The sequence below is a fragment of the Manis pentadactyla genome, chromosome 11 (genome assembly GCF_030020395.1).
Source record: "Manis pentadactyla isolate mManPen7 chromosome 11, mManPen7.hap1, whole genome shotgun sequence".
In the NCBI taxonomy this organism is placed as follows: domain Eukaryota; kingdom Metazoa; phylum Chordata; class Mammalia; order Pholidota; family Manidae; genus Manis; species Manis pentadactyla.
In genome coordinates, this window is record NC_080029.1 from 113,488,059 (window position 1) to 113,508,673 (window position 20,615).

A 20,615-nucleotide genomic window follows, 5' to 3' on the forward strand; every position below is an offset into this window, starting at 1 on the left:
CTTGCCAACTGTCAGCTCTGTAAAGGCTGGGGTGTTCTGACCTTGGTCCCGCTCCTATTTCTATTGCCTGGCGCACAGTAGGTGCTCATATTTCTTAAATCAATGATTATAAATCCAATACCTACTCGATATCCTGGTGATATATGCGATCAGCCACCTTGAACAAGGAAGGAACGAGAGGACACAATTTTTAGCAAAAAGGCATATATGGCCAACTCATGCTGAGGCTGAATCCAGTCACAAAGAAGACTTGGTAATTAGGAAAATACCTTTATTATATTTGAAATGTTCCAATATTCAATGTAAAAAGCACTTTAGTGACTTTTTCACAACTTCACAAATTATAGAAAAATGATTATACACCTTCTTTACAGAAATCTGCCCCCATCATATAGGGCACCATTATGGTTGAAACAGGGCAGGAAGGAGGGGCACAGAATACAGCACATCGAACCCCAGGTCTCTGGGCTGCCAGAGGCTTTTCCTGCACAGGTAAAGCCAAGGCTGAATCCCAAAGACCTGTGACCCTCTAGAGAGGCTCAGTCCATGCGCATCTGTGGCATACTGAAGCAGGCCTCCATCTCGAAGACTGGAGCCCACAGAGGCCTGCGGCGTGGCACTTGTGGCTGACAGGCCACAGTCAAGGCAGTTTCGTGAGAACGAGAACAGGAGGCAGGCCTGAGCTCAAAGCCTTTCTCTAAAACACGGCCAGGAAAGAGGCTGTAGACAGTGGCCAAATAATGCTCTAGGTTTAGAAATTTCCCCTTTTACTTAGCTCACAAAGACGAGTTTGTCAAATAGCTATTTTCTTTTTTTTAAATCAGAAAACAAACATTTGGTTCCATTTCAACTGTAATCAGCAGTTGGGAATTTTTAGAAAAAGATGACTTGAGTTGCTCATTAAGTTCATTATTTATTTATCAGGTCTCTGGCTCCTTCCTTTCTCATCCACAGTTGAGCGGGCGTAGGGTGGTTTACAGCTGTAGCAAAAGGCTGTTTGTTGATTTGAGAAAACTGTGAAAATGTTTTGCACTCACACACAAGGGCTGATGGAATTCAAAAACGAGCCCATCAATTTTTATGAGAAACATGACCGTTCCTCTTGGGTGTCTCAAGTCAAAACAAGGCAACCGCCTAGTGATTTATAGTCCCCACTACACATTTTCCACCTTCCAAAAGGCATTAGAGAAAGGGCCGACGTCTGCCAGGAGCAATTGTAAACATCACTGACAGCTTGGACACTTTGTTTTTCAATGCAGCAGGGCTTTTTCCCTTGGCCCTGGCAGAAGAACCGACTCCCTAGGACTGTTCAGGAAGGAGCAGACAGAAGGGCTCCCCTGAAACCAAAGACTGAAGGACCAGTGGTCCCCACTGACCAGAGCGTGGCTGGGAACAACATCAAAGGCAACCGATACATTTATGGCATCTGTCCTGCAGTCCCCAGTTGGCCCCCATGCTCAGTCTGGCTGGACATGGGGCACAGAAGGTACAGAACAAGTTATCAGAAGGCACATGTTGAGGCAGCCCCCACACCAGGCCCGGAGAGGTTATCTCTTCACACGATTCCAAAAGTGTTGGAAAGCTGAGGAGTTGATGACACTCACTCCGAGCAGCAGCAGCAGATACAGGGAAATCATGACCATAAACCAATGGCTGGAAAACCAGGAGAGCTGGCTTGAAGCCCTGCTTAAGGGGAAAAACGGAGTGATGTTAGCAAAATGAGAAAAACATTGTTTTAAAGTATATGCAACAACTTCTGGCTCAAAGAAGATGAAATGATGAATCTGAGCCTGAGTGAGCCATGAAATGCAGCTTCATGCGTGTTCCTTTGCTTGAAAAAATCTGGGGCTGTTTGCCCTGGCGCTGACCCACCTTTCACCAGAACATTTTCTGAATGTACAAAGACAGCTATGCAATGAGCTCACCCTCACCTTCTCTTTTACGGCTCCTCTTGTACCTTTTATAACCCATCTTTTCTTAAGCAAGACTTTGGTATCTAGAAGAATGACCTCAACTCAGGATGTGTGCCCAAGATGGCAGGCGGCGGCAGGTCATGTAGCAAGTCTTTTCACTTTAAGGCCCGTTCAGCTATCAGTGTGAGCTGGGGAAATCCTCTTTGGCTTGCTGGGAGATGATCTAAACAGTCCGAGTGTGTACTAAAAGGGGCACTCTAGGGAGAAGTGGGAATAAAATTTTCAAGTAGAAAAAGCCAAGTGATTTTAAGCCAAAGGATAATGGCCCCAGACTCAGGAAACTTGTACAAATTTTCCAAATTTGGGAGGGGGGTGGGGTTTGCTAGCTTATGTAATCCCAAAGCATGAAAACCACTACTGTGTTCAAGCAGGAGTGGGAGTATTAAAAGTGACCCCCTTTCCTGTTTTGCCTGCTCACCTGCTGCTCATCCCCATGAGCTCTACCATGCACCCCAACAATACAACGAGATCTCAAAGTGACCTCTGACCCTGGCGAAGCCTGCACATACCCCCCACTACCACAGTGTTGAGATGGCATAAAGCATCCACCATGGTTCTCAGGAGCTGGAAAGCCTCATATGCTGCTGGGTTCAGCACCCTCATTTTAGAGAGAAAGATGAAGCATCTCAGGTCCAGAGAGGAGCATGTTCAACAGCCACTGTAGGAAGTACCCGAGCTGGGCCGCACATATTCCCAGCCAGCATCCGGCCACCACCCCGCCTCTCATCTTAACCTCATCACTGGGTTTCAGATGGTGGTCAGGAGCCTAGCAGATGTTACCTGTGTTTACAAATCTCTATCTTCTTCACTAGAACGTTCAGTTCCCCAGGGCCGGGACTGCACTCCTCGCCCTCACCGTGTCCAGTATAGTGCTTTACAGACTTTACACACAGCTGAGGTTGGCATCTGGGGGCAGGGGGTGCTGACGGCAAAGAACCCAATACTTTGAATGCAGCCTTTAGCACTCCTGGGCCTCAGGCAAGGACCTCCTTCTTACCCCTTGGGCTGCTTCTGTGAGTACACGAGCAGGTACTTCACTCGCAGGAGCTGGTTATTGGTGACCACAAAATACTTTGGAGGGATGTCTCCCCCTTCACTGTGTTTGATTCTCGCTCTCCTACGATCTATCTCCTTGGAATCTGAATAAAGAGAATAAAGCACAACTTTACTGGGAGCTGGGGTCGGGGGACAGGTCAGTAACAATAATAAAAGGAGCAAATTACGAAAAGAAACAGGTCAAGCCTCTTGGTCCTGAGGGTGGAGAAGCCCAGCAGGCTGAAGAATGGCCTGTGTGTGTACATATGTGTATATATGTGAAATAGCACTAAAAAAAAAAACAGGATAATCCAACAGACAAACAGGGGGAGGAAAAAAGGAGCAGAAAAATAAAAGGAATGCAAGAGGAGAAATCTGAGTGGGAGAAGCAGAGAAAGCAGCAGACTGATGGCCAGAACTCAATAATCATCTGGGACTAGGAACAGGACTTGATCGGAAACAAGTCTCTTAGCAGGCCTTTTAGATTAACCATTCTGGATTCGAGTTTCTTAGAACAGTTATCTTCCACCCTTTGTATCCAAAAAAACAACCCAGGCCAAAGCTGCATGACAGCAGATGGTACAAAGTCTTGTTTTTGATGTTTAATGTCATGGTTTGAAAACTTCCTGAAAATGGTAAATGCAAATATTCATGCTGTCTGGTTTGAGAGGGTGGCGTCAGAGCTGGGCTGGTTCCTCAGGATGCCAGTTGTTTTACATTAAAGGTCAGGAACACAGCGTTTTCTCAAGTCTCCTTTTTTTCAAGTGGAAACAGCAGGCCAGTTCTGGAGACTAGAATGACAGGCTGTGACTGTTCTGTCTTTGTGAGCAAAACGGCAGGAATCACAGGGCAAAGAATTTAAGGGACATATCAGAGGAGTGAACTGAGGCAGCCAGCAAGTCATCTGCCCCCTGCAGGGCCTGGGATTTACTCCCCAAGGCCTCAGGTGCCACTCATATCCTCCAGGGGCTCCAGCACACACAAGAGTGAGCCTGGAGGGTGTAGACCCACGGCTTTCGCTTCAGTTTTACAAATATTCACTGAATGTCAAGTATGCCCAAGAGTGAGTGAGACCCAGCTTCTGCCTTCAAGGAGCTCATGCTCTGGCCTCACACACACTTTCACCTATCAAGTCTTGCGTCTCCCCAGAGCTTGTCCTGAGCATGACTGCTCCTTCCTCTCACTCTCTCCCCCTCTTGTAGGAAGTGATAGCTTTCCATTCTGTGTTCAGTCCCTGAGGAGACCGCTCACCCTTTGAAGGCAGGCCCCTGTCCCACATTGCTTTGGACCCAGCTCATCCCTTGGCGTGCAATGGATGCTCCACCCAACAGCTGGGCCAGTGGCAAGGGCCAGCACACCAAGAGGCCTACAGCCCAGGTCTGGGCCAAGTGCTCACTCACCCTTCTTCTTTGTTTGGCACTTGACATCTGGATGGTCAATGACCTCGCACACGGCCACGCAGCTGAGGACAGGGCCAAGAAGGCTGTGCTGCCACCCGTGGCCATGGGGGCTATAAATGAGGGCCAGGCTCAAGTCGCTGGTGAGGTAGGTCCCTTCCCCAAACAAGGATGTCTGGAATGGCAGAGGTCAACAGAAAAGAACAGGGCTGGGTGAATGGGGAGTTGGCATGGCAAGATGACACAAGTCTTTCTTCAACAGAGCAGTAAACACAAAATTTTCAAGCCTCTTTTTTTCCTAGTAAAAGGAAAAGATCAAATAATGCTAAGACATCATCATTCTTATCAAATGGCAATTTAACTGATTGTGGCTGTGGCCAACTAGTCTAGCAAATGAGTAGCTCCTGTGGCCAAGGCTGAGTAAGAAAAACATAGGCATGAGAGTCCAAATAGACCTGAGTTTGAATCCTGACTATACCACCCACAAGCTAGCAAGTTACATATAAACTCTCAGGTCTCAGTTTCCACATCTACACAATGGTGATAATAGTACCTCCTTTGTAACGTCATGGATGAGGAGTCAGTGAGATCATGTACACAGAGCACCAAGCAGGGCATGTGGCGCATGAGAGGAGTGGGCAGTCCACCACAGGCACTGACTTGGCAGTAATATTAGTGATTCCTGCTATGTGAATGCATTAAGCATGGTTACACTGCTGGCTTGCAGAAGCAAAGTCACACCCTTAGGCACAGGGATAGGGATCACACTGGGGGGAAAGCAATCTGAGTAATTACTCGGAAAAGACATAAATCTCTCAGACCAGAAACTGTAACCAAATAAGGCAGACCTTGGCGAAAGGCAGGGCAAGTTTTACTCTTTGGGTTGGTGTTGACCAAGAAGACATCCAAATTTCTAGGAGGCAGGTCCCTGGTGGTAGGTGCTAACTTGGTGTCTTCCAGGAGGAAGAATGCCAGGTGAGAGGGAAGGCTCTCAGGTGAACACCTGAAGTTGAGGCTACAACAGGCTTTGCCCATGGTAGACCACGGCAAAGGATCAATGATCTACCGTGATGGCCAACATAAAAAAGCCGATCCAGTCATGGCACTCATTTACCCTGACTCAGAATCCTTCTTAACACAACATTCCAGGTAACTGCTACCAATGGAGGAATTTGCCATTCAAGTTGAAATTCAATTGCTCTCCTTGGGCCGTGGTATCAGTATCTGTTGAGTGGACCCAAACAGCTCACCGAACACCCTGTGCTTGGGAACTGAGAAATGTCCTATTCAGCGGCACCAGGCTTCCACAAATCTAAGCCAGGTGTGTGAAATTTAGGGGAAATGACACTAGCCTTTGCTTGACCAGCCCCTTGCCAGGTTAGGGTGGGTCCCCATGTCTCAAATGCTGACACAGATCTTCTCCAAGGACACTGGATGTCCTCTGATCTGATCCCACATCTACTCCCACTTATACCTGCACGTATATGCCCTTCTAGACTCGAGAACCATGAGCAGAGGTGCACAAGGGTGGGAAACCTGGAGTATCTCTACCATGAAAACAATCTCACACCTTCAACTGGCGGGTAGGCTCCTGAAAGCAAGTCCTCACTGAAATCCCAAAGAGGGCCAGAAGAGCGCCCCCTTTACCAAAGGACTCTGGTGGGAGCAAACTCCCTGGGGGACTAAAGTGAGGGTTTGGAGTACAAGACTCTCATCGGCAGGCACCTGTAGTGTGGAGAGGAGGCCGCCTGGATTCCAGTAGCCTGGCCGTAATAAACAGTTGAGAGCCAGCGTAAACAAGGCCGTCATCTTCAGCAAAATCCAGCTGTGCTAATCAATGGCAGCGATGCTGGCAAAGGCTCTCTAGCCTCAGGGCTGCACGGGCCACAACTGAGTCTATGGCTCCCAGAGCCGCCTCCTCACACAAGGCAGGTGCTGGCACACGGGCAAGCCGGGCTCCCTTTCCCTTGGCCTATAAAAGCAGCCACTGCTGCCTCGGTGCATAGTACAGCAAGAACTCTGCATATACGAACTGTTTCAACCCTCAGCACACCAGAGGTGGGTAATGGTGTCCCATTTTACAGATAGGAACACTGAGGCTCAGAGAAGCTAAGTAAATTTGTCCAGGACCTTGGAGCTGCTGAGGTTAGGCTTTTTGGCTCCTGTCTGTACTCGTCCTCTGCTGAGGGGCAAAATACGTGCCAGCAGAGAAGGGGTGCTTGGCACTGTTTTCACTTCTGAAAAAGGGAGAGAATGAGCTCAAGGTAGGGAAAGTACCTCTCCCTGGGACATCCCTCAATTTCTCCAAGTGTTCCCCAGGCAAGTGCTTCTCAAACCTCAATGTGCTTGTGAATTTCCTGGAGGCCCTGTTAGTGTGATGCTGATCAGGTGCTCTGGGGGCCTGAGACTCCAGTGCCCAACAAACTCCCAGGTGATGCTCAGGCTATGCTGAGCAGCAAGGACTGGCCACACACTGGGATCACCTGGTCAGCTCTGAAAGCATACAGATATCTGGGCCCCTTGGTCTGGGACACAGCCAGGCACAGGCATTTTTAAAAGCTCCCCAATGGATACTAAAAGTGTGGCCAAGGTTGGGAATCATCTTTAAATAGACACTTCTCGAACTGTAACCAGTATCGGAATCACCCGGAGATCCCGTTGTGCTGCAGGTTCTGACTCAGCAAGTCTAGGTAGGCCCAGGGCTCTGCATTGTCACAGGCTCCCAGGGGCTGCTGCAGCGGCGGGCCTGCAGCCCACACCTTGAGCAGCAAGGCCCAGGGAACCCAGCCCCGCCCCGCCCACCACCAGCGACCTCCCCAGGGTTCTGAGCCCCCCACGCCGCAGGCTTAGGCCCCACCTTGTTCAGGTGGCAGTGCAGGCCATTGTGGATGATGGAATGGAAGTTTTCTAGGCGGCTCCCGTGGAAGGCGTAGATTAGGTCTCGCTCTCCTTTGGTCTCATAAAATTTGGCATTCGCTGGGCTGGAGTACTCGATTTCAAACAGGAAGTCCGGCACGGGGACAGCCGCGGGAGGGGCACCAGTCAGCTTTTGGATCTTTTCAAACTTGAAAACATGTAGGAAGTCGCAATTTTATTTGGGAAGCTGGTAAGATGTGCTACAAAAATGGCCCCCTACAGCCTTGGACTTCACTCCTATGGGCTCTGCTCAGGAGCAGCTGGTTTCATGAGAATAAAGACAATAACAATAATAATGATAATAATAATAAAGATAATAAATAAGTGCAGAGTTCATAACTCAAGACTACTTTCCCCTAACAATGTCTTTCCTTACCATCCGCTGAGAAGCGTGAATTGCTCCTGCTAACTAAAGATCACCTCTCATTTGCATAGCACTTTCACATCCATTACTTGCATTCCATCTGTAGAATAATCTCAGGAGGCAGAAAGGTGTGATCTCTTGCCAAAATGGTCACAAATTTTCCTCCCATACCTGTCCACGCACCCCTCTGCAAATGACTTTGCAGGTGTAATTGCACCAAGATCCCACCAAGAGGTGCAATCTATTTCTCCACCCTGTGAACCTGGGCCTGGCCATGCGACTTGCCTTGGCCAGTGGGACCTTGGTAATAATGCTGCAGAGACTTGAAAAGGGCTTGTCCTTCATTGTCTGCTGCTGGGAGCCCTCCCTTCACTGCCATGTGAACAGGCCCAGCTGGCCTTCAGCAGGATGAGAGCCTCATGGAGGAAAGCCCCAGCCACAGCAGCCAACCCTGCAGGCCCAGACGTGCAAGTGAGTCCAGTCCCAGGAGAGCCAGCCCCACCCAGAAGAGCCACGCAACCAACCCACAGCCTCCTGAGAAGCAGCCAGTGGTGTCTGAAGCCACTCGGTTTTGGGGACAGTTTGTTAAGCGGAAAAAGAGAACTGATACAGAAGGGTAAACTCCTTCCTGAAGAGCAATAATCCTCTTCACAGCAAAGCCCACATCGTTTTAGTGATTTCCAAACAGTAAGTCACAGACCAAAGCTGGTCTGGTGTGAAGTTTTCTCTGGGCTGCAATTAAATGAGAAAAATGAGGACAATGTAGTGGATATATTTATATTGCTATAAGGTTGCTATGACCCTTTCTTTGGAAGAACTGTCCGTCATTCCAAGGTCAGGCCCATCCTCCGTTTTTGTGTTAAAACATCCTTTTATACAGTGATGACAGTGGTAGGCTAACATCTTTACTTGAGCACAATAAAGAGCTGACAATCCTCATTCCATATGGTGCCAGCACTCCGTATTTTAATGGAATTTAACTGGTCCACAATCAAAAGTCAAGGAGCCATTCGTTGCTTTATCTGCTTTACTTACTGCACCCAGCAAGCAGGCACTGGATGGCCATATGAGGAATTAATAAATCCCAAGTTAACAGATGACAAAAGTGAGACCAGAGATCATCTGGGAATTAGCAGCCCAGCCTGGACCTGGATAGGGATCACCTGACTCCCCCACTCCAGGGCTCTTTATTTTACCATCCAACACAAATGGATGTCCCCAGACACCAGAATCCAAGATATCAAATTCTATACCACTTTAAGGAGGATTTTTGTCTTCAGAAGGAGCTTGTAAAATTGAATGCTCTTAAATTGAAATTGATTAAGTAAAGAACAGAACAGATAAACCTCTGCTGCCACTCAGAGGAAAGAACGGCAGATCAGGGATGTCCCATCCCGCACCCTGCTCCCTGTCATCCAGCCTTTCCCTGGGAGAGCCTGGCCAGGCAAGGGAGACCAAATTATGGAATGTCTGGCCTCTGCCAGGAACTGCACTGGGGATGGCACACATTCTCTCAGAGCCCCCCTCTGAGGTCACTAGTAATGATTTCAATTTATAAATGGGATAAAGGAGACTCAATAATGGATGGAAGTGGGAACCTAGATCCTAAGGTTTTCTACTTCAGGCTTTGCCTGTTTCCTGACTAGGCCAATATTTCTTAAGGTCTTATCACAGGACCACCCTTACAGAATTACCTGGGGTGCCTGTGACAGCTAACATTTGCTGAGCCCTTAGCATGGGCCCTTAGGCATTGTTCAAGTGAGAAAATTCATTCCATTCTCACAGTTAAATCCAGTTCCCTGATGGAACTACACTAACATTATCCCTATTTTATAGATGCAGAAACTGCAGCACTGAAATGTACCCAGCACCTGCTCAGAGGCACACAGCTACCGAGCAGGAGAACGTAGCACTGCACTGCCAGGGTGCAAGTTCCTTAGCCCCAGTCCAGACGCGGAATCAGAAGCTCTGGGGGCAAGGTCCAGAAATCGGCATTTCAACGAGCTGCCCGGTCACTCTGGCGCACATGGAGGTCCCAGAGCCCTTCAAACCTGGGGATCTGTAATCCTACAGACCAAAGACTCACCTCTGACTTCCCTGCGCTGTGGATGGTCAGGACCTTTGAGGATAAAATCCAGCTCACCAGGTCCCAGGCCTGTTTGTCTTTGTCTCCAGAAGACTGCAGAAGTTCTTTCAGGTTAGGTAACTTGCTGGCATCTGCAAGCTGAGGTGAGGAAAGACCTCCATTACCAAGGATCCTGGGCAAAATGATAAACAGGGGCCCTCTAGTGGGAAGGCAGGCGACTTGCATTTTTTTCATGTTTCGAGGTGCTTCCTAGGAGGGAACCACACAGGTCTACAGGCCCCTTGAAAACAATCACAGACTCCCAGAGCTCCGATCACTGTTTTGTAACTCATTTGGTACAAACCTGATCTGAGCTGATGTACGGTTCGTTTAATCTTCACGGTTCCCACTTCATGTCAGTACTGATGTGATGCATTTTGCTGCAGGGATATTAATGTCTGATTACGGGGCGCCCCCTTCCTGGACATGTCAGCAAATACATGATATATGCATGTGTGTGTAAAGGGTTAACAAAGCCTTTTCCTTTCAGCCTGAGCTAATCTCCTTTTAGCCTGTTCCCGTGGAGTCCAGATAAAGGTGGTATGGCAACTATATACACAACCAGGCTATACTACCTATGGTGAAAATGACCCAGAAGAGTAAACTGCATCCCAACTGGAAGAAACAGTGAGTGGGGGATTCCACGGTGTTGGGTTCCCCTGAGTTCGTGACTTTCTGTGAGGACCCTGGCAGCTCTGTCTGTGGCATGCTGACAAGAAAGACCAGCCTCCGTGGAATGTGGGAATTCATTAGGCCAGAGCAGTTCACAGCCACCAAGGCGAATCTCATCTCCTTACACCTGAGCTGTCACTCTTGGTGGGGGGTCTGGGGAGGGCGGCAAAGACTAGCCTCTGGACCTCTGTGTGGACTGCTGGAAGGACTTCCACCAAAACAGAATGGCTGGTGCTGCCCTGCAAGGGGCTGTGATCCACCCTAGAGCCTTCCAGTGCGGCCTGCCCAGGCCCACAGTCAGACACGACAGCTGTGTTATTGCAGCAATCATCGTTGTATGCTTGGGTAGAATCTGAATTCCTGAACATATTTGGTGCCAGGACTTCTGGTAAGGTACTGGGAACCGGGACTGACAGGGAACTACCAGGTATCTGTAGCTTTTGCTCAGAAATTATAACTGACTATAAACCAAATCTCTCCTGCATGGCATTTAAAACACCACCGCAGACTGGTGCCCTCTGTGAACATGCCTTGAAGGGTTGCACCACCTCCAAGCTTTGCGCATTCAGTCCCCTGGAGTAACCCTTTCCTGCCTCTACCAACCCGGGCACCCCTCTCCTCTAAATCCCTCAAACACTCACCCCCAAAACTCTGTCCCCAGTACAGCCAGGATTCCCAGAGGCCAAGGACTGTCCTTGTTTTGTTGGGAAAAATGGGAGGACCAGGAAAGGCTTCACAGAGGAGGTGCCGTGTGATCTGTTTGAAAGGCAAAGTCACAGAAGCAGGGAAGTGCAGCGAGTCATCAGGGAAGTGGAGGGCGGTGTGGTCAGTTGTGCAGGTTCTCCTCCCAGGCAGCCTAGGTCCTTACAGCCACTCCTAGCTGTGTGACTTGGGTGTTTTGTCTGACCTCCTGTGCCTCAGTTTCCTCAAATACATAGTTGGGGTAATACTAGTAGCCACTTCATGAGGTCTCTGTGAAGGCAAATCAAGTTAAACAAGTACAGCGCTGACAGCAACAGGAAGGTATTATGCCCCTCTGATACTAGTGGTGGGGGGCGCTGCCCTGTTGTCCGTACCTGCAGGTGGTTCAGTGGGGCAGAGGCCTACAGTGTGGGGGACGGGTCGCCAGGAAAACAGGAGTGAGAAAGTCACCTGGGATCAGCCTGTAAAGGCCTTGTACCCCGCTGGGGACTCTGAGTTTGTTCTATAGCCAATGCAGAGCCACTGAGGGTACCTGAGATGTGCCCCACAAGGTGCACATCCAAAGGACACCCCATCATCCCAGAGCCAGAGTGGAGTCTTCTCTCCAACAGTTACTGTCCCCATCACGCCTGTTCTTACTCCCATCTGTGAGCCGTGACCCTTGCCAACACTCTAGCTCTGGGTGCAGGGAGCCCCAAAAAAGAGAGTCAGCTAAGCCAGGCCCCTCTCAGGGGCTCGGTGTGGGGCAGTGGGGGCCCCTCCCAGCTCCGGGCTGGACCCTGACCTCAGCTGAGCTCTTCTGGGGGGCCAGCCTTTCTCCAGGGCCCAGGCCCGCCACTGCGGCCTGCCCAGACAGGGACCCTGTGTGTCCCGCCGGGCTGCCCTCTTGGTCACACTTCTCTTTTTGTTCTTTTTTTTTTTTGTCTTTTTTCTTTTGTTTTGGGGGGAGTTTTTCCCTTTTTTTTTTTGTTCCCTACTCTTTAACCCCTCAACTGACCTCCCCTTATGTCCTATTTCACTTTTTAAGCTACTCTGAAAAATCTGTTCCAATGAATGAAAGGATTCTTTCTCTTGCGATTAAAACCTGTGCGTGGGAACTTTGGGGGACCAAGCACACAAGTAGAGTTGCCAGATAAAATATAGCTTGAGGTTAAATTTGAATTTCAGATAAACAAAATTAATGTTTTTCATATAACCTGTGCAAAATTTGGAGGCATACTTATACTTTAAAAACTCTTTGTTGCTTTATCTTAAGTTCAAATTTAATTAGGTGGTTTATATTTCTATTTGCTAAATCTAGCAGCCCTCCCTTTAACAAGGCCCTTTGAAATCGGGTTTGGCCTCTCTAACAGCACTTCTAGCCACAAAATTCCCACCTGCTTCCCCCCTCATGCTATTCCTCAACTACTATTTCCTTGTCTGTGCTTCTGCAGCTGCCTAGCACATTCTACTCAGTCTTCAAGGCCAGCCTAAAGTCACCCCCACTGTCCCTGACCACCCATGATCCCTGTGCCTCCCTGTGCTCTATGCAGAATGCCATATTGGTACTTGACACTCCAGGACCATCTCAGATCTGGCTGGGACAATGATTCCCGAGGGCCAACCACATCTTATGCTTCCTGAGCCCCAGCAGCCAGCCTAGAACCTGGCATGGAGTTCAGAACAAGATAGTAATAGCTACTATTTACTGAGGCCTAACCACACACACCAGGCCCTGCATTAAGCGCTGTGCATGCATCTTCTCATTTTATCCTCCCAACAGCCTATTCTATTTTTTTTTTAAACTAAAATATAGTTGATCTACTATATTGGTTTCAGGTGTACAACATGCAGTTCAATTATTATATACATTATGAAGTGGTCACTACGATAAATATAGTTACCATCTGTCAACATACAAATATATCACAATATTGTCGGTTATAGTCCCTATACACAGCCTGTTTCAAAGCGGAGGAAACTGAGGCTGGAGAGGTTAAGCACCTGCCAAGGACTGTGCAGCTATTCCCTGGCAGCGCAGGGACACGAAGCCAGGAGCCTGACTCGAGAGTCCACTCGCAGTAATCCTCTCCTACCAAATCAATGGAGAACTTATAACGGAATAAATATTTTGGCTCAAAGGAGCAATTCTGGCAGAACTTTAAAAGGCTGCTTGGGAAGCTAATCAGGCATGTTTCTGGAGGCTCCCACTCCCCTAAATAATATATCCAAGAGAGCTACTGGCTGAGCCTAAGTCCTGTCAAAGGGAGGGAGAAAAATATATATAACGTGTAGTATAGAGCAGGGTCAGGAGACAGAAAACCCTCCATTTAGATAAAACTTAGAAACCATAGTTCATGACAGTTGAAGGTATTTACCAAAAACTAGATTGAAGAGCGTAAGTGTCCAGAAGGAAGGGAGGTATCACTGGGGGTTGGAGGAGAAGGCAGAAGGAAGGGTTTGGTGGGGGGCAGGGGGGAGCGAGTGGGACCTGCAGTGCTGGGGAGGATTTTGAGAGGCAGATAGCAATTACGTGAGAAGGAGCAATGCAGAGGCAGAGAAGTGAACAGCGCTTGTCCCAAACGGTGGTCCCAGGCTCAAATGCCCCAGGGCCAGAGGTGATGAAGATGAACACATAGGAGTCTAGGAAGGAGTGGTGAGGACTGCGCTTAGCTGGAGACCCGTGGCCTGCAAAGGGCCGGCCACCAACCCCCAGCTCCAGCTGGTGTCTGTCCGAGGATGATGTCCACCCAGGCCTCATATTTTTTTCTGGTTTTAAAAAAAAAATCAGCAAGCTGAGTTTTTTTGTGTTTTTGGTTTTTTAAAATAATTTCCCTATTTCTGAAAGGCTAGAGGACAAACAAAACCTGTCATCCCCCAGACCACACCTGTGCAGCCTCTGCTCTGGGGAATGAGGGAGGATTCGGTTGCAGAAGTGGCTGGGGGAGCACAGGAGCAGGGCCTGAGGCTGGGACCTGCGGGCCAGGGGCAGGGGTTTGGGTGACCGAGAGGACAAGGGCAGGGGACTGGAAGGGGACAGCAAGGAGAGGACCAATGGCCCTGGAAGGAGACAACTCAATGCTCAGGAGGTGACAGGGCAGCCCAGTGGACACTTCGCCACCACCCAGAGCACAGTCTCCTGGGGAGAAGGCAATTGCGTTTACATAAGTTGCCACAGGTGATTCTTATGACCAGGAAAAGGTGGGGATACTAAGGTTTCAACATGAAGCATTGTCCTAGATGGGCTGACAGCAGGAAAGAAAGAACATCAGAAAAAATCCTACTCCAGGGAGATGCCAGAGGTCATAATTACTAGATGCGGGTGAAGGTGCTGGAAGGAAATGCCCCAAAGGTAGTCAAGGTCACCAGTCTCAGGGACCAAGCAAAGTGACACCCAGAACAGTGGTGTGGGTGGGCCAGGTGGCGCTGGTGGGCTCTGAGACGAAGGCATTAATGGTGGACACCACAGTTATATATACAGGTTCACCTTGCTCGGAACAAACCTACGGTATGAAAACCCAGATTCACTAACACAGATTGGGGGTGAACTGAGAGAACTCTTCACAAAAGGAGTCATCATGGGGACCCTTTGAAAGAGTGGTTTGCTACCCTGGCTACCTGCGGGCATCACCCGGGAGCTGGAGGGTGGTCTGTACCAGAACTATGCCGGTTAGCTAGCTGCAGTGACAGATAAGAGAAGCTACAACCCTGAGCTCTTAGGCAGACTATATGATTCCCATGTAGAAACAGCTCAGAACAGTGCCTGGCAAGTGGTAAGTGCTATTAGTATTAGTATTGTGTACTTGTTGGGTACTATATTATTATTATTAACCAAATGCCCCTCTCTGCTGCTCACCAACCTGCTGAAGAAAGGCCTGCTTTTCTGGGATGGCTGGGAGGGGAGGAGGTATTTGTACCAGAAGGATGTTCCCTCCCCTGGATTCTCCACATCACCACCCCTAGGCTGAAATATCTTTCTACCCACTAACAGTCACATCACATTGTATCTACATCTGCATCCAAACCTTTTTTTATCTGTGTACTTTCCCCCCACTCTTCAGACACCACCTTTTGAGAGCAGGGAAATAAAAAGGTAATTTAAGAGATGGAGACTTTTACCTTGAAATATCAACTGTGTACCTAAATGGACCCTTACTGAGTGGAATATATTTAATTGTCATCACTCCCTCATTACCTGGCAAATGGGTGCTCATGAAAATGATCAATAGGAAAAATTTTTAACTACATATTCCCTGCAAATGAATAAAGTATCCCAATGCCCAGGCTCCACCTCAGACCAATTAAATCAGAATCTCTAGGGGTGGGCTCCAGACATCAGTACTTTTTAAAGCTTCCCTGGTGATTCCAACAGGGTCATGGCTGAAAGCGTTATGCTGGATCTCTCCCCCAGTAAATATCAATATTCAATTTCCAACCTGGAAATAAGCGTCAAAAGCCTTTCAGCCAGCAATTTCACCTTGTGGAATTTATCTAAAAAAATAACTAGAAATATAAACAATGATTAATGTAGAAGATAGTTTATCATAGCATTATTTATAAAAGCAAACTATAAAAAACTGTGAAGGAACCCAGAGGAAGGATTTCTAACTGCTGGGGGTGGAGGCACAGAATAAGATGAGATTCCAGCTGTGTCTTAAAGCATGAAGGAGCATTTGCCTGGATGAAGGCCCTGGGGTCAGGACAGAAAGTTTATTCATGTTTTAACCCAGACACTAGGGAGTCAGCTTGTCTGCACAGTACGAGACAGAGACCAGACCTAGGAGAGCCAAATGGAGCAGTTTAGGGCCAAAGTAGATGGGAACAGGGCAGGCTAGATGGAGTGCAGACTTCACTATGTACACAAACGCCTGGGAATCTTGTTGAAATGTGGGGATCGGTATTGAAATGCAGATCTTGATTGGGCAGGTCTGGGGTGGGACCCTACATCCTGCATTTCTAACAAGCTCCCAGGTGATGCTGCTGGACCTCAACCACACTTTGGGTGAGAAGAGGCTGGAATTAATACCAAGGAGCCTTTCCCACCCATCGCCCACACCCAGAAAGGGTCTGCAAACTAATGCAGAACCAGGGCATGGTGTTTTCTAGGGGAAAAACAAAAAAGCTTTACAGCTGTGACACCAGTAACAAGATTCTGCATCAAGTGACTCAGGAATGTGAACTATGCACAGGACAGCTCAACCTGAAATTGGGGGCCAGTGGTCACAGCTGTAAGGCATCCCAAGAATGCTACAGATTTTCTGACTTCATAAAAACAGCCAACCCTGACAGAAAGGACAGAAACCCTGAGCCTGGCCAATTAGCACACTCCCCAATTTGATTCCTCAAACATCTAATAAGCACCTCCCAGGTCAGGCAGCTGGCCTAGAAAGAACTCCCCGTGAAAAATGCAGAGCTGATTCAAATAGAAATGTCATCAAGACAAGGCACTTGAGAGGTCATTTGGGACTTTGGGGGCTTCGACAGAATAAGGTCAGAGCCGTGCCTAAAGCCAAGAACTTGGTTCAGCAGGGAGTATTCTCAGGAAAGCAACAGTCAATTGAGTAACTGAAGCCAAAGGTCTAATTTTGGGGAACTGAGCAAGTGTTATAGGTGTGTGGTGACACCTCATAGTGTAGAGAGAATTAGTTGAAAATGACTGAATGGGATACACTGTTTCACATTACTTCCAAGTGCTTTTAGCTAAACATAAAAATGAGAGACCTTTTAAACAGCTCCTTATTTCCCTTCTTAGGTAACCACAGAATGATCCAGAAGGCCAAGTCCAGAACTGATTCCCTTTTCTTTAAAAGTTAACCTTCAAGTCAGATACAAGACCAAATGCCAAGCTCTGCATCTTGTTTGTAACTCATGTAACAAAACCAAACCTTAAGTGTGTTTACCTAAGAATATGTGCATGACCCCAAAGGTCATGCCAGGCTGTGCCTCATAAGCACCTTTTCCAGGAAACTGCTCATTAAAATCATGCCTTGCCTACAGACAGTGGAGGATCTGTTCAGCTTGGACTAGTTTCCCTAACAGGGCGCCGAATAAGGAATATGGCAACAGAACAGGGTAATAAGAATCTGTTCATGTTTCCCCAGTGGCCATTGAGAGACAGGGTGCACTGTCTTGTACTGGACAATGAGCCTCAAGCTTCTGTTCCTATGAAGCTATTGGGGCTACCCGACTTGCCGATCCTTTCCTAAGGGATTACAGGTATAGGAAGGAGGGTATGCCCCAAACTGAGAGCACCGATACCTATGGGGAGGGATGTTGGGTAGGATGAGCTCTATCAGGGGTACTTTTACATTATTGGTCTCATTTGAATGTTTTATAACAAGAATATACTCAAACATTAACTGCATAATTAAAAATAATTTTTTTAAAGGCATGAACAGATCAAAATAACTACAAAGCTCTCTTTGCATTTACCCCATGTTCGTCAAACAAACCTAATTTTGTTTGCCAAGAAGACCTGCCAACAGGAAGAGAATGCACTGAGCCTCCTAATCACCTAGGATGTTTCTTGGTAAAAATCAGTAAGGTGCACTGTGGGGCACCACGCCTGGTGAGTTTGGTCTTTCTGACCCCAATCTCTCCTCCTCTGTTTACTCCCCCTGAACAGATCCCTCTTCTACCCTGCCACCGTAGGGGTCTTTCAGATAAGCATCCTGGATCTCACCAATGCCCTCCCCTGCCCGAGGATAAAATCTACACATCTTGGCAGGACGAGCCCAGCCCCGTATGCTCCAGCCGGCCTCGTATCTGCCTGCTCCAACATCCAGTCAGACTCTTCCTTCTTGGTAAGCAACTGGCCTTCTGCCCATCCTTCTACTCCTGGAATACACCTTTCCTCCTCTCTGCTCCTCGAAATCCTCCATTTCTATACACTCAGGATGGTATTCAGCCACTGCCCTGGTTGGTGCTCCTGACCCCAGCCCACTGCAGCAGACTGGGGTTCCTGCTCTGGGCTTCCATGTTGTATATATAGAACTTACCCCCCAGTACAGCTGAGCACATTGTTAACCTCTCCTTGGGTCTTTAAATCTGTATCCTCTGCACCTGGCCCACAGCAGGTGCTCCATAAATAGCTACTGATAAAACTGAAGGAAGTTTCATCCTCAAGGCTCTGATATCACAGACTCAACAAAACTCAGTATCTGAATTTGCAAAATAAACTGTGGGGGAAGCCAACTGACTTACTGTGGGGAAGTTGGGGTTCCTATGGCCAGGATCCTCACTGATCTTAAACTACCTGATGATGTAACTGGCCTGTTGCTGGGCTACCACTTCCACACCTTTAGGCAATAAGCTATTACTGCACTATATAGAGAGCTCGGCCCAGAGCTCTGGGCGGAGGCAGAGACGCTAGTGCTCGACCCCCCGCCCGGAGAACAAGCCAGGTAATAAACCCTTGCACCCCAAAGAACGTTTTGCTGTCAATTTCTTTGGTCACAGTGAATCCATAGCGAACTTGCCTGGGGCTGAAACCCATTGGCAAGACACTTACCTTTCTCCAACCTCCCACTCCTTGTACCCTGAAATGCCCGTGTACCACGGTCAAGTTCTAAGATGCCCTCAACACATCTGTCGCCTGAGCTGCACTGGACTCTAGCCTGGGCACAGGAGGCTCGGTCTTTGTCCCCGGACCTCCTGGGAGTGATAGCAAAGAGGAAACCCAACACTGGCCACCTCATCAGAGAAATTCTGAACATCTGTTGTTTCTAAACATCTTTTATCTGTTAATGTGGTTTATAACTTTGGTTTTTAAATGTTAAATTAATTTTGCATTCCTAGAATAAACCCAACCTGTGAAGAATTATTCTTATCATAGAGTCAGGATCCCAGTACTTTATAGAGGATTTCTACGTTTTACTCATGAGTGACACTGGCCTATAATTTTCTTTTTTTGTATCATTTCAGATTTAGTGTCAAGGTATACTAGCCCCTTTTTCAATACTCTGGAAGACTTTGTGTAAAACTGGAATTACTTACTCCCTTAGGGACTGGTAGAACTCACCAAAGAAACCAACTAGGCCCAGCGTTTTCTTTGAGGGAAAATCTTTGATACCTAATTCAATGTCTTTAATGATTACAGGCTATTTCCATTTTCTATTTCTTATAGAATCAATTTTGGCAAATTATATTTTTCTAGGAAACTCCAAACATTTGGATTACAAAGATTAAAACGGATATCTAGAATGCTGACACTAGGTGAACTCTGCAAGAAATTGACTTGTAAAGCATCCGAGAAACAACAGCTCACATGTGTACTGTATGTTAGTTTATAAAGTGCTGCCCATATATTATCTCATCCAGAGATACAAGTCTGAGTAGCTTTGGTGACATGTGGTGTCTGATTATTTGCAAAGAGATAGATAACTTCCTATTCAGCAGAATCAGTGACTCAGATCAACCTCTACTGCTGGCCTGGGTAGAAAACTTTGTGGACGCCTATGCAACTACTGAATTCCTCACTTCACTCCTGGGAGTCACCTGTCATTAACAAGAGGACGCAGCCACCAAGTGTGCTGGGAGTGTTCTTAGCTCACGCAAACCTTCCCCAAGGCCAGGCTGGGAATGGAAAGACTGACGGCTGGCATGTTTACTAGCACGGGGTTCCATAGGCCACGCAGCTGGAGTCGCAGCGGACAGTGCCGGAAGGGGGAGGGGGCCACACTCACCAGGGCCTCAAAGTCCTTGCAGTTGTGGCTGGCATAGGACGCTGGGAAGGGCCGAAGCACAGAGTCACGCTTGTAGCTCTGCAGGGCCGAGGCGAAGAGGCTGCACAGGAGATCGGCGGCCAGCACGTCGCGGCTCGCAGCCTCCCTGACAGCCGCGCTGCCTGCCGCCGGCTGCATCCCGGGTCGCGGGGCGTTGCCGGGCGAGGAGCGCGGGTCAGGGGCTAGGGCTAAGCCTGCGGTCAGCGAAGGGCTGGGCCCGGTGACAATAAACCAGAGGGGACCGGGATTACCAGGCCTGGGGTGGAGCTAGGAGAGGGATGGGACGACAGCGGTGGGAATGTTCTGACGAGTGTCTTCTGCGGGGGCCCAGTCCGGGGCTCTTGCTGCTCGGAGACGAGTGACTAGAGGAGAGGGGCCCGGCAGGGACTGCAGATGAGCGCGGGGGGCTGGGCCTGGGGATAATGGGGCCGGGAGGGGTGGTCACAGGTCTGGGGGAGGGGCTATGACACAGGATGAGACGACAACGGGGGGAACATGCCGACACGTGTCCTTTGCAGGGGCCTGGGCCGGAGGCCACCCCGGGGGTATCGCCGGTAGTGCCCCCTCCCTGCGCCGGGCGAGGCTGCAGCGCTTGCCTTCCTGTCCCGCCTCCGGCTCGGCGCCCCAAAAGCCCCGGCGCCTGCCCGGCTGTCCTCGGCGCCGCCTGCGTCCCGCCAGCCGTGCTCGGCAGCCTGCGGGGCCCTGCCCGCCGGACGGACTCCCGCGCCC

At 48.8% G+C, this 20,615-nt stretch overlaps 1 protein-coding gene across 2 annotated transcripts; it reads right to left on the minus strand.

The window, feature by feature from the left end:
• Positions 1–254: 254 nt before the first annotated feature.
• On the minus strand, positions 255–20,246 carry PARP16 (poly(ADP-ribose) polymerase family member 16). Of its 2 annotated transcripts, none has more exons than XM_036932311.2 (6): positions 19,848–20,246; positions 9,772–9,909; positions 7,263–7,469; positions 4,409–4,580; positions 2,971–3,112; positions 255–1,683 (listed from the first exon to the last, which is right to left on the minus strand). In XM_036932311.2, the coding sequence occupies exons 1-6, from the start codon at positions 20,022–20,024 to the stop codon at positions 1,548–1,550; spliced, it is 972 nt and encodes a 323-aa protein (XP_036788206.1). In that variant the 5' UTR covers positions 20,025–20,246; the 3' UTR covers positions 255–1,547. The 2 variants fall into 2 exon arrangements, with proteins under 2 accessions (XP_036788206.1, XP_036788204.1); XM_036932309.2 differs by having other exon boundaries at positions 255–1,686.
• Positions 20,247–20,615: the final 369 nt, after the last annotated feature.

Excerpts from the sequence above, each read along its gene's own strand:
- PARP16 (XM_036932309.2), bottom strand. The coding sequence starts at position 20,024 with ATGCAGCCGGCGGCAGGCAGCGCGGCTGTCAGGGAGGCTGCGAGCCGC. Across the intron at positions 9,910-19,847 it reads GCAAGGACTTTGAGGCCCTG|CTTGCAGATGCCAGCAAGTT; the intron begins GTGAGTGTGGCC and ends TCCTCACCTCAG. Across the intron at positions 4,581-7,262 it reads TGCACTGCCACCTGAACAAG|ACATCCTTGTTTGGGGAAGG; the intron begins GTGGGGCCTAAG and ends CTGCCATTCCAG.